General features: G+C 37.2%; 2 protein-coding genes and 1 long non-coding RNA gene across 3 annotated transcripts in view; all 3 read right to left on the reverse strand.

Annotated features, from left to right (window-relative positions):
- Positions 1-16,598, reverse strand: part of LOC134791036 (uncharacterized) — a 195,956-nt gene that overhangs the window by 26,658 nt on the left and 152,700 nt on the right. The window lies entirely within an intron of this gene.
- On the reverse strand, positions 4,677-5,831 carry LOC134790317 (uncharacterized). The gene is made up of 3 exons (XM_063761088.1): positions 5,610-5,831; positions 5,080-5,168; positions 4,677-4,886 (listed from the first exon to the last, which is right to left on the reverse strand). Exons 1-3 carry the CDS (start codon positions 5,689-5,691, stop codon positions 4,677-4,679), a joined length of 381 nt encoding a protein of 126 aa, XP_063617158.1. The 5' UTR covers positions 5,692-5,831.
- LOC134790363 (uncharacterized) lies at positions 10,531-15,407 on the reverse strand. Its single transcript, XM_063761132.1, has 4 exons — positions 15,325-15,407; positions 11,578-11,720; positions 11,189-11,265; positions 10,531-10,765 (listed from the first exon to the last, which is right to left on the reverse strand). Exons 1-4 carry the CDS (start codon positions 15,405-15,407, stop codon positions 10,565-10,567), a joined length of 504 nt encoding a protein of 167 aa, XP_063617202.1. The 3' UTR covers positions 10,531-10,564.

Consider the following 16,598-nt stretch of genomic DNA (forward strand, 5'->3'; position numbering starts at 1 on the left):
CTGAATGATGAATTTACTAGTGACTTTTCGTTGCTTATCATGAATAGTGACACAAAACAAAATGAATTGCCATTCGATTTTAAATCTTATCAGTAAAAGATAGAATATTAAATGCAATAGCATTTCATTTTGAGTTGTGCCACTGTTCATGATAAGCAACGTTTTGTTTACATAGCAAGTTCCATAGAATGACACTTTAGTCACACTACTATTTAAATTACAAATCGAAATAAATGTCATATACGAAGAAAGAAATGACCAAAGCCTCCAGTGTCCAAGGCCGGAATCGAACCAGCGTCCTCCGTTTACGCGACAGAAGCCTGAACCGCTCGGCCACTCGGTCACTAAAGTGTCATTCTATAGAACTTGCTCACTATGTAAACAAAAGTCACTAGTAAATTCATCATTCGGAGACAATATCAATATGGCGGTTTGTTTACATAGTTAGCAAGTTCCATAGAATGACACTTTACGTATACATACATTTATTTTGGTTAATATTGTATTTTTACAATAATCTTTCCATTCCACGTTATCATGAAGCCACAATTTGTAAATCATTTTTATGTATCGCGGGTGTAGGTAATAAAGTATTTCCTGTACATTACACATATTGTCCCCATTCTCATGCATAGGTATAGCTGTCGCAGTTTAGAGAGATGTGAATGGAAATAATCATAGATGAATGTCAATAAATAATTAAAAATAAAATGTAACTAAATATAAATATTTTAAGGACAATCTTACATAAACCAACCCTACAGTGAGCTCAATAAGGTTTGTGTTGTAAATATAGGTAGGTACTTAAGTATAAGTAGGTAAACTATACGCATAGAAAACATCAAAAACAAACTAACTACCGGATTCGAACTTTAAGATACGTCAATTAATAGATCCAGAAACGATATGGATTAGATATGTCAGAGTCAAACGTGACGTATTTGTTTGAAGAAACATCACAGTTGACACTGACATATCTAATCCATCGTTTCTAGATCTATTAATTGACGTATCTTAAAGTTAGAATCGGGCCGTAATAAACAAATATGTGTGATAAATACACAAGTAAACTCCCTTACCGGGATCCGAACCCGCGACCTCCTGTTTCGTTGGCAGAGTCACTATCAACTAGGCTACGGAGGTAATAAGGCTAATAATTAATAATGAAGTGCATTTAGTTATTTTATTTTAAGTTGTTTATTTACCTCGATAGAGCTTTCACCTTAATGAAACCAACAAAATAAACAATTAGGTACAGTCAACAACAGAGCTATGTATACAGGCAAAGTGTCAAAAATATGTATACAGTACTTTATTGCCTGTACATTAAGGTCGTGTATACATATTTTTGGCACTTTGCCTGTATTCTCTGTTGTTGACTGTACAAGATTCATAAGATTATTGCAACTTGGAAGCACTAAACAAACCCTTAAAGGGTATTTGCGTTGAATCTTGGAATCTGAGCTATTCATAATAACCCAGGCTCTAACGAGACCCGGGCCGGGACCAGGCCGGAGCTTCCGGCACTTCGTTTTCTATTTAAAGCACCACGTTATCACCGATCTGCCGTCATAGACAATGACATGTCAGTCATCCTTAAGGTGCAGTAGGTTCAGCCAATACTTTTTCAAAAATCGTAGCGCTTTTTTGGATCACAATATGGTTGCTAAAATTTTAATTAGCAATCTTGGGGCCTTTCTTCTGTTAACTTCATCGATTCGAACCCCGATAAATGAAATAAAATGAAAATCTTTATTTTCAGGCAACTATTGGCCCATAGATAAGCTCGAAAGAAAAATATCTAAAACATAGGTCTAAAACGCACCTAAAAATTTTTTTTTTTTACAGAAGCTAAAAATAAAATAAAAATTATATTATACATTTACTTTTTTTTGTTATAAGAACTTAAAAAAAATAAAATTTCTATACATGATATATCCGCAAACCTGGGCACGCACAGCCATCTCGCTCACGCTTATAATCAGTGAGAGTGAGAGTGAGAGAAGAACCGTAACCTACGGGGTCTTAAATGAAACATAGGTAGCTCCTGCAACACTGGGAGTCAACTTTAAACTGGATGGAGCAGCTCTGAAGGTTCTAAAGCAGTTTTTGAATACAGCATCTCAAGATGATTAAATGTAGCACTAGGGAGATTAAGTGCTTAACTCTGTATAATGCTGAAATATGAAAGATTGAAGAAAACTCACTGAAACCTCAAAACTTCAGCCGCATAAACAGATTTAGAGTTTACTGCTTGGAATTGATGCTTATTTATTATAGGTAATGTAATCTATTATCCACTCACAAATTAAGAAAAAATGTTTCACATAGTAAAACTTCTACTAGCTCAACTTTTTTTTGTAAAACAATTTTTAGCGACGAAAAGTAATACCTAGTTCACGTAATTTAAGCTTGTCGTTTTAAAATGAGAGCGTAACTTCGATTGTATGGGAGCGGCGTTTTAGCGACATGTTCGTGTAACCCTTAACCACAAGCTAATTATCGATAGGTTATAACTAACCTTTCTCATCCAGACCCAATCACGAGTTTCTACATCCCTACTCGACACGGGACCAATTTTCAACTCAATATTTTCACTTCTACCATTCAATTCATCTTGCAATACTATTTGAAGATTAGCAAGCCATTTTCAACCTAATGTTAATGGATTAAAGTTGAGATCAGTTTGTTCAGAACGGTGAGTATTGAAACAATCCCTCTTTCTTAACGGAAATATTTTTAATTGGCTCCTGGACTATCTAGACTCCAGAGGTTCTCTAACTTTCTGTGGTGATATTGCACATTACATGTGATATTAATAATTAGTACAGCCCATATATATATTGTATGATAGATGTATTGTTAGGTAGATATTTAAATTATACTTTGTTTTGACCAATCAATGTATGCAGAGTGCGGCTTCAAAAGGGAGATCGTGGGTTCGATTTATTTACCTGTTGCTTTTCAATTAATGAAAACATCGTGAGGAAATATATTAGAAATAAAATGAGATATAGCTAGACTAATGTCGTGAGCAAGGCTCGGAACCGGTTTCTTTGTCATACGAAAAATACCGGTACCTATTATTACATTCATTTTCTTTCATTGGTTTATTATTTCATTTTTAATGGGACAATCTAATAATACGAAGTTGTTACCTAAATACATGACTCAGTCTTACGTAAAGAGCATAAAATAGTAAAAAATATTGGTCTATTTCGGGGTTTTTTAAAAAACTGGTTCCGAGCCCTGGTCATGAGAGACATTCGTTCACCGTTCCTTTGGGTCTAAAGTTTGAGCACCGCAGTCGTAGACTAATTGTGCCTGCGAGATTGTCCGAGATGGCCGTTTGACCAATTACTGTCTCCGTTATCGCTCCGGTGAACTAGTTATTTCTCGATTGTCCCATCTCGATTTGTACTTGTAGTGGCGTAGCGAAAGAAAAAAGAGTAGCTGATCTCCAATTTATATGCCGCAATATATTGGTTCCACCGACCAGAGCAAAGTTATGACATTATTATGAATAATACGTCCACGGTAATTACGGTAAACTACGAAACAGAACCAAACGCTTTGAGCTAAGATTTGGTTCATGAGAGATGTTGGAAGCTATACTTACCTTACCACAGCAAACCGAGCCACGGAATATGATTAGTTTTCGCGTAGGAACGTCTCAACATTATAATTTATAGTTATCATTTTCCCATTGTGCGATTTTTAAACCAAATCCATTTATCTATTTACTTTTTTATGTATCCGGAGCACATAATAGAGTCGGCGGCGTCAGCACACTATCTACGCCGTCGCCACCATGTCGCCGCATGATGCCACCGCCGCCGACGCCGCCACCGCCATGTCGCTCGGATGCTCGCTGCTCGCGCTCGGCGCCCTGCTCATGCTGACGCATATACAGGCTGACCTTAGCCATTGGACAAACCCTGAAATCCCACGTAGGGTTACTTCTCAGAAATGCTCTAACGGTAATATTTTTTTAATTAGAACAAAAGATAAAAAAATAAATTATCAAACAAAAGTTATTTCCAGTAATCGACAACAAAAAGAAACTTACTGTATTAATCATTGGCAGTGCTTTTGACAATTTGTTTGAAAATGTGCGGCAATGATGACATTTGTGTAAAGTCAGAATCTTATTAATGCCATAAATAAAAAGTAGAATCAAAACGGTCGAAGAAGGTTTCATACTATTTATTACCTCAGGAGCTACTAACACATACAGGTTGCTCCAAAGTAAAAAAATCGTAATTTGTTAATTTCTTCGTAACCGCTACACCGATTGTTATGATACTTTGTATACTGGTTCTAAATACCCTAATGCATAAATGTACATTTCGGCTTCGTCCAATGGCTAGGGACACCCTGTATATTATATCAAAATTCTTTTCAAAATCGTATGTTGAAAATTTAATCTGAATGACAAATAGTAACAATCGTTATATGTAAATGCATATATACCTGTATAATAGTAGGTATTTGCCCATTAGTGGAGCTTACATTTATTGCATGCCCAAATTGAGCAGTTAAAGTAGTTTCTCATTTGAAATTGAAAATTAATTAATGATTTGTGTAGTATGTTGTGGCTTTAAACAATTGTATTCTCTTACTTCTTTCCAATGAAATAAAATATTTTAAGCGGTATAATTCTAACATTCGTATAGTTATGGTCTAATAGTTACATAACTTCCTGAATCACAGTACTGTATGATTTGTACATGAATTCCGGAAGAACAGGCGCGGGGCTCGCAACGCACCTCCACGTGAGTCATGTTGGAGCTGAGATGTGGCGGTTCCATGTCTGAGAACGTGCGGCTGGAGTGGCTGTTGCAGGCGTTTATTGTCACGCCTACTGGTTTACCGAGTCCGCAGGACTACGTATGAAACAAAAAATAACGTTATTGTTAATTAACGTCACTATAATTAAACTAATGGCAGCCACTGGCGCCACTTCGTTTTCCTTCCTAGGGCCTCTAAATCGGTTGAGCGGTTTAAGAGTGAAGTGGTAACAGTATGACAGAGTTACTTTCGCATTTATGATATTATTATAATAGGGATAAAACTTACGTCGTCAATGTTAATGACTTTCCCCTTTTCGGCGTCGAAACTAGAAACCTCAAATGGCCCTAAAAGTTCCACATGGTCTGTGTCGTTTCCTGTGAACCAAAAAATCAGTTAAATACTAATAAACAAGCAATATTATTAGAGTCTAGGTATCCAAATTCATCATCATTCTCTTGCCCTTGTCCCATTCACTTGGGGTCGGCGCAGCATGTCTTTCTCTTCCACACCTCTCTGTCGCCCGTCATTTCATCACTCACTTACGTTCGTTTCATACCATCTCTTACACAATCCATCCACCTTTTCCTCGGTTTTCCTCTTCTCGTACTAGGTATCCAAATTCAGAAAACAAATAATATCAAGACTTCGATTTAAGCTGTCGTAATCTCCTGATTTTTAGTCACAACAACATCATTTAGGCGCAACATCTCCGAAACATGTCGCACGAGTGACTAAAACACGGCGAGATAATTAATAAAAAAACAACACGTAAAGTAAGTTAAACCGTAAAATTAGGTTAAAATACTAAGACTCACCATGTACGTTTGAAGTGCAAGCGGCGTTGGCGGCAGCGATCAGCGCGGCGAGCGCGAGCAGCGAGCGAGCGAGCTTCGACATGGCGGCAGCGGGAATGGCACGAATGATACGCGCCAGTCAAAGTGAGTAATCTAGAAATATTTTTTTTATTAATAGTAATAAGTTTATTGTGCGCATCCTGTACAGTTGTGAGTAATCAAATTGCTCCGGTGCTACACTTAACACAAATTTCCTAGAGATGAATCAGTCATATTCACAAGGATGCGTAGTGTTAAATTGCAACCTAATTTGATTAAGTATCTTTTAAGGTGTAACTCGACTCAGGCTAATTCGAACGTACATTTTGACAGCAAATTAATGTCATTTAGTTATCAGCCGCGCTTACAATTCGCTCGTACTTGTCCATACACGTATTGGCGCGAGCGAGACGCACGCACGGGCAAATGAGCACAAAATGACATCACTCAGATACCATTTTGATGTACTCGGCTCGGCTGCTCTTTTGGCAGTCGGGTAACAAAGTAAGGCACTAATAAATTATGGTTCCAGTCTTCATCAAACATAAAACATTAGTCTATTTAAATGCCCGAACATTGAGTTGGCACGGGCATCTTCGTTGTCAGCGGTAAATCTACGGCGTAAGGCTGTTTATTGCCTAGCAACCGCAGCACTAAGTGCACGTCTCCGAAAACGAATGTGGCCGAGACGGCGGAGTTGCAAAATAATGGCGACGGCGGAATGAGTGAACACTATTTTCTTTGTACGATCTACTTGTGTTTTTTGTAGACCAAGATTCCGGGAAACAGACAAATCTAGGGAAAATGTGTTTTTACCTATTGATATTCTTATCTAAATAAATTTACTTACAACAGTCCCATTATTATTAGATACTGATAGACAACGCCCAGGTTAAGACGCCGTTTAAGATAAAAAGGTTGTCTGGAAGAGTTTGTTTTTTAACCATAAATCCACCTGTTGATTACCTCTACTTGTTCTGCTGTTTTCTTTCTATATTGTTTTCTTTTATTGAGGTGTAATAAAAAATATAATGTATTTACGTTTGAAGATAAGACCGTGAAATTTATAACACGTAGGGTAGGGTATTCTTGAAATGGTACCTAGCTTAGCTCCACTTAAAAAAGATTTTTTCACCTCAGCTGCTCGAACAAGGGTACTTTGCTTCTTAAAAACAGTGAGCAAAATGCGATTTTCCTCACTAAGTCATTTTGTCTCACTCAGTGAGCAAAATCGCATTTTGCTCACTGAGTGAGACAAAATGTCATTCAAGTGACCTTTATAGTCAAATGTCATTTCAACATGCGGGGTCTAATACAAGTTCGATATACTTTGGTTCTATTATCTCTGTCCCTCTAGGTATGTTCTCACTGCTTAGGGTGAAAAATTTTGTGTACTACACGAGATCAAAGTTATTTACATCCCGTGCGCTTTTGAATCCCTTTTCTACGCTCAAGATTCTAAATTAGATTCACTCGCTACGCTCGTGAATCTATTATAGAATCTTTCGCTTGCACGGGACTCAAAATAAGCCCTCGAAGAAATATCAAACTTTGATCTCTTGTTGTACAAATAACTATTTTAACTCGCCCATTTCTACATAGTACAAGCTTAAAATGATTTAAACATTGTTAACTCACAAACACCAATTAAAATGCAATTCAATTAAATTTAAACTGTAAAAAGCGCTAATAAAATAAATTATTCTAAAGCACTGAAACGCGTACATTAAGAATATTTACCGCATGAAGTTAGGGTAAAGACGAGATATACGGGGTGGGTAATGGCGCTGATTTAGGGGTGCCGCTTGACGGCTCAGGGGCAGGAATAGGTGGTTTTACCCTAAGGGGCTCCTTGATTTAAGGTACATTGCTAGGGATTTCGAATGTGTGATTCATCTTAATTAGCCTTTAATTTTCTGTGGGGTATTTCGAACTATTACTATACAAAAAAATACAATCATACAGTCATGTGTACAAATATCGGTGCACACATCATTCTCAAAAATATGTCCCATAGCTCTTATGTCAGAGAAATAAGGACTATATTTGACATATTTGGAGCTAAGTTATACGTACCCATATATTTACACTTGACTGTACAAAAGGCGGACAATGCTATATATTATAGGAGCCAAACGACGAGATTAATAGCCTGATGGTAAGCAATTGCCGTGGCCCATGAACTTTCGACTACCGACTACCGGTCTTTGAACAGTTGACATGAACATGTTAATTTTATCGTCAAACACCATCCTGTCCCGTTTTTGTTTCAATTTCCTGCTCCGAATTTAAAAGTTGCTCCAGGACAACGTTAAAATGTTATACAGATTCAATGAAAACCAATTTGGTGGAGTATGAAAGTATTTTGTTTTTAAATTGCTTTGTTCGCGGCTCGGCGTGTGTCAGTTTTTAACGTGGTTTATTTTATAAAATGGTTGGTTGTTTTATTGGTGAAACATGGGAACGTGAGGTGCAATGGTGAATAAAATTTTATAATTGTTTCATTTGTATAGGTCAACAGCAGAATGTATGTAGTCGAGTTAGGTACCTAACTGTACCTTATGTCCTAACCATAAAATTTAAAATAGATCAATTTATTGTATCAATGCTTGCAGAGGCACCAGACCGGAAACTTGGCAAAAAAAAGTACGTTTTATGTTTCTTCGCGAAACTGTTAACGAGTTTTCAGGTTTATATTGGCTTCAAGTGATTTTAGGAAGATATATATTTTTTGAAGATGTTTTAGACGAAAAAACGCTATAACGTGTAACGTCTTATCATATATTGCAATTGTGTTAAACATTCTCCTTTGGTAGAATCTTGTATTCTATATACATGTTGTATCATAGCATAGCATATCGCTGCCCTAATATTACACGGTTCTATGTTTCACTTTTATGAAATTTGAACATTGTCATAGTGACATTAAGTCGAATTTCAACTATCTTGAAAATGTAACATAGAACCCCGTAATATTGGGGCAGCGATATACATTTAATTGTAAGAGTATCGTCACACTGTGACATGTAAGAACGGAGACGGCGTCCAAGATACCTCTATCCTGAGGCCAAACTACTCAGTATTCTTCAATTTACTGTACGTTGACTGGTAGAGAATGCCAATTGGCACTAAGTCCGCCGTTTGTATATTACTTACTATGTTGTACAATGAAGTGTAAATAAATAAATATAATAACTAGCTGTCTACGAAATCACGCTTTAATCAAATAAATTCGGAAACATTTATAACATTAACACCCATTTTTATTAAACATTAATTTAATCGAACGAGCGAGCGAAGCTAAGCGAAGTTCTTACATTCGACTTGGATCACGCGGCTGGCTAGCGGCACGTCCCGGCATTTCGATGTTTTTAAGCTGAACTGTCAGAAGATAGTTTGATACTCAAGAACTAAAGTAAATTTGTTCTAATTTCAATGAAATCGGATAAACGTGTAGTTGAGCGCATTATATTTTAGTCATTAAATTATGAGCAGGCTCGATCAAGGGATTATTGAGGTAGAAGAGCTTAGAAGGCCAAAAAGCTGTTTGTGAGAGGTCTTGCTATTCTGGTCATTTTATTTGCTAAAAACATGGTCGAATTTAGGAAAGTGCTCGGTTTGCACTTTTATAATATCGTTTTTAAATTTACCATTCTGAAATAATTAGCAAGATAAAAATAAAATAATGTAAACATAATATAAGTATGTGACATTTGACAGGAAATATTTTTCAGCTTAGCACAGATACAGTTTATTTTAATCTCTATGATTTGTATCTATACGCTATACTTAAATTTGACTTAAATCCAGGGGAGGGACAGACGTAACTATATAAAACACTTTATTCGAAAAAATAGCGACATCTATATTACTTAACGCTAAACTTTTTTTTTAAATATGGCTCTACTTTATTTCGTCAGAACGTCTTAAAACTCTTGTATCCAGGGCATGGGTCAAACAAAAAAACATCTGTTAGAACAGATTATTTATGGCCATCGTTGCCATGGAGGCGATTGTCACAAAAAAACAACTTTGTCAAATAAAACTAAAAATATTATAACACCCCATTTATTGTCTGTACTATGACATCATTCAGATAAATAAAAATACTTTCAGTTTTACAATGTTAAAAGAAACAAAGTTTTCATACGCCATCACAGTTGCTGAGAACTTTATTACCAAAAAATTTAGAAAAATCATGGCGGGTAGATTCACAACCTGCTGTGTGTAATTTTGTTTCGTGGTGAATTGTGTGTTATTCCAGCCGTGTATTATAGGTACCTACTTTATTTACATCAACAGTCAAGTTAAAGTACCTAATCTGTTTTCGTGTATTAATAAATGTCCTGAAGCCTTTTTTCAGTCAAAGTTTTTTACGTTCGTAACATACTTAGATGCTATTTATGCCCCTCCCCCCCCTGATATTGACGTTGATATTTCTGGTTAAGAATTACAGATGGCACTTCAAAATGGATGCAAAAAAGTTCCACGAGAGGGATCTCTTTGTCCTATATTTTATACATACTACTCTTTGATTAAATCTATCAGTCAAGGGCTCCACAGACCTTGCAATAAATCCACGTGATTTTTGATCCATTTCCGCCGATAGTGCGACATAAAATAGTAGAAATTAAATAAAATGGACCTCAAAAATGTCCATACTAAATTGTTGCCATGTGTAAGCATTTAACGTCAAAAATGTGACAGTTACATAGAAAGTGGCGCCCTCATTTATTTTCTACTATTTTATGTCGCACTAGCTAAGTACGAGATTCTTTTTGGTACGAGTACCTAAGTACGCTCAGAGTAAATAACTAATAAGTAGGTGCAACAATGAACAAAGTCAATCGCAATCGCTCTATATAATTTTTGGTTAACCGCGAGTTCTCAGTTCGGGGCGAACTACTAGTATAATTATCAACTATAACCGTATCCAACTACGGCCAGACCACAAAATAGTCTTCAATATACTTAGTCACATTAACAGTGGCCCCTTTAGGGCAGTCATCTGCATAACACACGACGGTCACTTGTGTGAACTGCGTCGGCGGCGCCACCTCTATTGTCGGCGGCGGCGCGTTCGGATCATTGTTGCAGGCGGTTATCTTCTCGCCCACTGTCTCTGTTATGTAGTAGGTCTATCCGGCATATGAAACAAAAATATTGAAGATATTGGGATCTTTAATTAAAATTAAATCAATACAGGTACGTTTAATTTAAAAATCAACAGCTTCATACAATAGACATTGAAAATAAAAAAATATTATTATTATTAAAATTAACTAAATCATTATGATTGTGTTTAAAACGCAAACGTAAGCAATTTCCGTTTCCTATGGACACCTGCAACTCTAGAAGGGTTGCAAGTGCATTGCTAGCTTTTAATATGAGAGTAACTATGCTTTTTTTCTTGATGGTTTTGAGATCGTATCGGTTCGGAAATACCGCTGGCGATAGCTATGAGTTAGACTAGCTATGTTTTTAGCTACATACGTAGGTAGCTGGTTTTGTTATAAAATTGTAATTGATGTGTGTGTTTATATTATACATATACATGTTACCTTAGGAAGATAAACGACATCTCCTCCAGGAGCAGCATTGTATACTTTCCAGCCGGTATCCGTTTTCGTTACATAACCTGAGAATACCAAAAAAAACCATAACAACATAATCGCAGAGTTTTTTTAGGATAGAAGGCAGACGAGCAGACGAATCGCCTCTTAGTAAGCAATTATCGTCGCCGTCGTCCATGTTCAGCCATGGTCACCTTTAACACCATTAGAGAAATGTTCGATTTTGACATTTAAGTAAGTCGGCATTCACTTCGCGCCGCAATAATGCTGTACTTAAGTAGTTATGCAGTCAATTTCATTGCTGTAGAGTTGTAGACTGACGTTTATTTAGATAAAGACACCAAACGTATTAACTTCCTCGTAAGATGACGCATTACCTATGATCTTTGTTCTGCATTTGGCGTCGACGATGGCGAGCAGCGCGGCGAGCGCGAGCAGGGAGCGGGCGAGCGGCGACATGGCGGCGGCGGCGGCGGCGGCGGCGGCGGCGGCGGCGGCGGCGGCGGCGGCGGCGACCAAACTAAACGATAACACTAAATATTTTAAATACTATCTAGCCATTCTCTCTGCTTTTCGCTAATTAAGTAATTTATATTTTGTATAATTTTGATTCGTTACAAGTAATTGATCTCGTAAGAGACTAGTTACTTGCTGATAACAGTGATAACTACGAGGTTTTAAAGTTCCGTTCCATAATTCATTTGATGCTCATCTAAACGTCGAGCACATATTTCATAATTACCCGTTCTCAACGGTCTTCTCTTCTGTTCTGCGCTCTAATGTTTGCCATCTATATTTCAGCAAACACGCAAGCTCTGTATATCAAACTTCCTCAAGCACCACGCAAAATAGCACCTTAATAACTCACAAGAGAGCTTAATTTAGCAAAAACCTTTTATAAAAAAGAGTGCATCAATTTGCTTTCACACTCAATAACTTTTCGAAGTCCTTAGCTCGTTCAAAACAGCCAGTATACGCTAAAATTGACGTTATTCCCTTCTAATAAAGACTTTATCAACCGCAAAAAAACGGTAAACTCTTTTTATATTTAGCATGTGTTTACAATAGCTATTTAAAGCGATTATCGACTCTGTATCCTTGTGTTAAGCGTGTTAAAGATTGCAAAAGTGCCGGTGACAGTGTGAACAGCCAAATCACTGTCATGTCATAAATCTCTGGTGACACTTCGTTACTGCAGCGTACGGTGACTATGAGTTGAGGATTACGGGAGACAGTTTGTACGATATGATTGACAGAATTACGATGTCATTGTTGTTCGAGAAATGGAATTGAGTGTGCGACTGATATGGGATTATGCGCAGTCTTTTATCTTCTTGTAGGGTAATAAGTTGAAACAAATATCCATGAGGCCAAGATACGGAAACGATGTAGGTACACGGCCCTATTCTAACTTTAAGATACGTCAGATAATAGATCTAGAAACGATATGGTTTAGATATGTCAATGTCAAATGTGACGTTTCTTCAAACAAAAACGTCACTTTTGGACACTGACACATCTAATCCATATCATTTCTAGATCCATTAATTGACGTATCTTAAAGTTCGAATCGGGCAGATAGAATATTGACAAACCTGTCAAATATTCAATGTTTGAATAAAATACTTGATCTAAAATCTGAAAATCGCAATAAAATCTTATTTTTATTGCATTTTAACACAGTAAGACATACAAAATCATTGTGTCATGTACTTCTTCTCTCGGGTCTTTATTGGAAATAAAATAAATGTAAGTAATTGAGTTGGGATGGGTAATTGCAAAATAATTGTAATTGTAATATTTGGGTTCTTGTGGGGAAACGGCGCAGAGGGGCTACCGCGAAAACCGAAATTCGCAAATTGCGGGGATCTTACTCTTTTACTCCAATGAAGGCGTAATTAGAGTGACAGAGAAAAATGCCCGCAATTGACGATTTTCGGTATTGGCGGTAGCCCTACAGGATCGGGAAAAGTGACGTGCTCTCGTTTCGGAGGCCAAGACCCTCTTTGATTCGCTGAGCCATATTAGTTAGTTAAGTTAGTAAATGGGTTGTGTTGTGGACAAAATCCTGGAGGTCTAAATAATAGGCCTTACTTTACGTATTCGTTTCATTTCACTAGCTTTTATTTAATTTGCATTGTATTGCTTGGGTGTTGGGTGACAATGCTGTGCATTGTGCAATAGCATGGTACCATCGAGGTGATCTGATGATAGACACAGAAGTTGGCCATAGGAACTCTGTGATAAAACAACGCATCCTTATGCTCCCAAAGATTCCGATTCATTCGTAGAGGGGTAACATAATGCGCGCTACGTGCTACGTATTAACCCGTAGCAAATGTGCGAGATCAAGCGTGTGGCTAACATTCAAGTATTATAAGCCTTCTAGACCCAAGTTTAAAAAAATAATACTTAATTATCGCCGAATATCCCTTCAGCCTCCCAACTCATCGTCACCCTCCAACCCGATGCTCCATCAACCTGTCAATTTTATCGAAAAATTGCATTTTTTGCCTTTATTTACTGATGTTACCTGTTACTCGTTCAATATCCGTCCATTGGTCATAAATCAAAGCTAGTACCATCATCACTGAAGCCAATTCTGTTTTAGAAATTGGATACGTTTTTAATCTAATTTTGATATCTTGAGCACGATTAAATTCAAATTAAACATTTTTTTATGATTGTGAACTGGTTTTGACACGACCTAGATGATTGTCTTGGTGATTTCGCATGCACCAATCAGCGCGAGCGATATTCAAGGCTTCTTTGTCAAAATAAATATTTTAGTTAGGTACCTATATGATCAAAGGGGGTGTAGTACCTAACCCGGTATGTTTTAAAAAGTTATGTATATGTCGCAGTCGGATCGTATAATCCGCCGTATTACATTACGGCTAGCCGTTTTCAAAAACAGGGGCGTTTTGAAATGCGGCGGTTTAACGATTAGCCGGATTGAATGCGGCTGAATGAGAATCCGCCGGATAGTATTCGGCGCCATACGTTCTTCAACACGGCTAGCCGTAATGTAATACAGCGAGTCATTAGCCGCCGCTTTGACAGTTTTTAGTTCCCATTTTTAACACTCGTGGCGCTGCCTGACAAACGCTGGGGTGTCCATCAAATCTAGAGTTCGTCGGACTGTTTCTTTTCAAAAAGCATTTCCTTCGCAGCTTAACTAGACGGAGCCCCGAGCGGATTATACGATCTGACTACGACATATACATATAAACACAAGAGGGACAAATTTAAAGGCTACAATAATAACAAAAAAAGAATAGGTCTACAAAGGCGAACTTATTCATCTCTTGATCTTGCAGTTAAGCTAAGCTAGGTAGGTATAATAACTAAGAAAGTTACATGTCTGTGATAGACCAGTTATCATACAGACTTACAAGAGTAGCCGGGCATCTTGAGGCTCATTGTTCCTTCAACATCAGAAGCTGCTGCGATAACATCGACTGTCTCCAGTCCAGACGATGCCCGCAAGACTATTTAAGGCGATGCTTCTTAATATTTTGTTTTTTTTTTAGTATTACGTCTCTGATTGATTTTTAATCTTACAAATTAGATTTTTCCTATTTATATAGTCCCACAAATAAAATAACGAATAAAAAGTAAATACCTAGTACGTCATATATGAAGAAATAAACGTAGGTAAATATTTGTTCTTAATACTTTAATGCTCGAAAATAAATCGCTCTTGTTTAAATTTCTAGTTTGTGTATCATCTGTGACAGGATATTCAAGTTTTTTTGCATAATAAGATGCAATAACATAAAGATAAAAGATATTTATCTTAAATAGTCTAGATAATATTATTAACTAAGAGACTAAAACTGCTAGGGATTCGGATTTTGAAATAGACATCTATTAGACATCTTTTAGACATCACCAAGATACGATAACGATATGTTTAAGATCTCACATGTCAAATTTGACATTTGCGCGATTCTGGAGATACTGTTGAACGATTTCCACAGGATATGACTTAGAGATCCAATTCACATCTAATAGATATCTTACTCTATCTAACGTAAAAGTGACATTGGTTGCCCGAATTGCGCTGCAAAAGAGAACTAGTTGATATCTAACCTATAACGTATCTAGAATGGATCTAGTACGTGTCGTCTCTTGTGAATATCTTGAAGTTCAAATACGGCAGAGGCTCAAATGGGACTGGGCCGGTCACGTCTACCGCATGCATCCGGAGAGGTGGGCTAGCTTAGCCACCAAGTGGATGCCGGTAGAGGGACGTGGACGCGGCAGGCCCAAACGGAGATGGCGGGATGACCTGGACAGCTTCCTGAACAACTGGCCGGAGGAAGCGCCAAATCAGGAGTCGTGGAAATTTAGGAGAGAGGCCTTTGCCCAGCAGTGGGACACTCAAATATGCTTGAAATAAAAAAAAGAGACTAACTTGTAAGTCTTATATAATTTTAATACAATATGAATTACTGAATCCAACTTTTTGTGACGAATGCATATTTGTCACACTAATTGTTATAAATGTTTGGTTTTGCATCTCAGTGGTTTTTATTTCGTAATACACAGTATCACAGTAGGTTGTATTATTTTTAGACAGGTTTTTTCGTTATTTGTGATTATAGACTATTTTAGTGCAGCGAGATGCAACGAAACTTTCAGAGGGCTTACCCTTAAAACCCAAGACGCTCCGATAAGCCTCCGTCCATTGTCGGCGATGCTTCGAGATAGATCAATTACGTCGAGCAGCCGCAGACAGACGACGATGTTCATGTTTCGTGTAGTTGCTCGTGTCAAATCAGGTATAACTATAAAGAAAACTGAATTGGTGTGACGGGTGAGTCTGAATCTCTACTAATTTAAAAAATGCAAAAGGATATTAAATATTATACCGGTTTACTCACGTATTAAATCGAAGATTGCTTGCGAGTGACCGGTTCATTATGTATGTGTCTCACAGAAGTTTTGCAAAAGTACCTATGTTCTTTTAGGTAACTTATTTGTATGTTCTAATCTGTTACCTTTTTTTATCTTAAACCGCCACCCTTGTAGTTGAAAGTTTGTTTGTAGATATCTTCATTTATTATCATGGAAATCCTATTACTACCTACGCGGACGAAGTTCTCTGGTCTGAAGTTAGTATCATATAAATCCGAAAATCACTCTAAATTCCTTTATATTAGAGTTCATTTTCGGATTTTCCTATACACACACCATTAGATAAACATTTTTCTACTTACCTACTAATCAAATTCACTAAACGAATACATATACCAACAACAGACAACAAGCCTGATGGCTACAAAATGAAAGTGAAGACCCCTTCCCGTTTACCCACTTAAGCAGCCCTAAAGAATTTCCAGTTGCTTTCACTGCTTGTTGGCTTATGCCTCAATTGTCCTAGAAATCAACA

Source organism: Cydia splendana, chromosome 5 (genome assembly GCF_910591565.1).
Source record: "Cydia splendana chromosome 5, ilCydSple1.2, whole genome shotgun sequence".
NCBI classification, from domain to species: Eukaryota; Metazoa; Arthropoda; class Insecta; order Lepidoptera; family Tortricidae; genus Cydia; species Cydia splendana.

Coding starts and splice junctions, on each gene's coding strand:
- LOC134790317 (XM_063761088.1), bottom strand. CDS start 5,691: ATGTCGAAGCTCGCTCGCTCGCTGCTCGCGCTCGCCGCGCTGATCGCT. Junction 5,169..5,609: donor TTGCACTTCAAACGTACATG/GTGAGTCTTAGT, acceptor TTTGGTTCACAG/GAAACGACACAGACCATGTG. Junction 4,887..5,079: donor AAGTCATTAACATTGACGAC/GTAAGTTTTATC, acceptor TTTCATACGTAG/TCCTGCGGACTCGGTAAACC.
- LOC134790363 (XM_063761132.1), bottom strand. CDS start 15,407: ATGCATGCGGTAGACGTGACCGGCCCAGTCCCATTTGAGCCTCTGCCG. Junction 11,721..15,324: donor ATATTCACAAGAGACGACAC/GTACTAGATCCA, acceptor GTTATCGTTTAG/TTTGGTCGCCGCCGCCGCCG. Junction 11,266..11,577: donor ATGCAGAACAAAGATCATAG/GTAATGCGTCAT, acceptor TGGTATTCTCAG/GTTATGTAACGAAAACGGAT.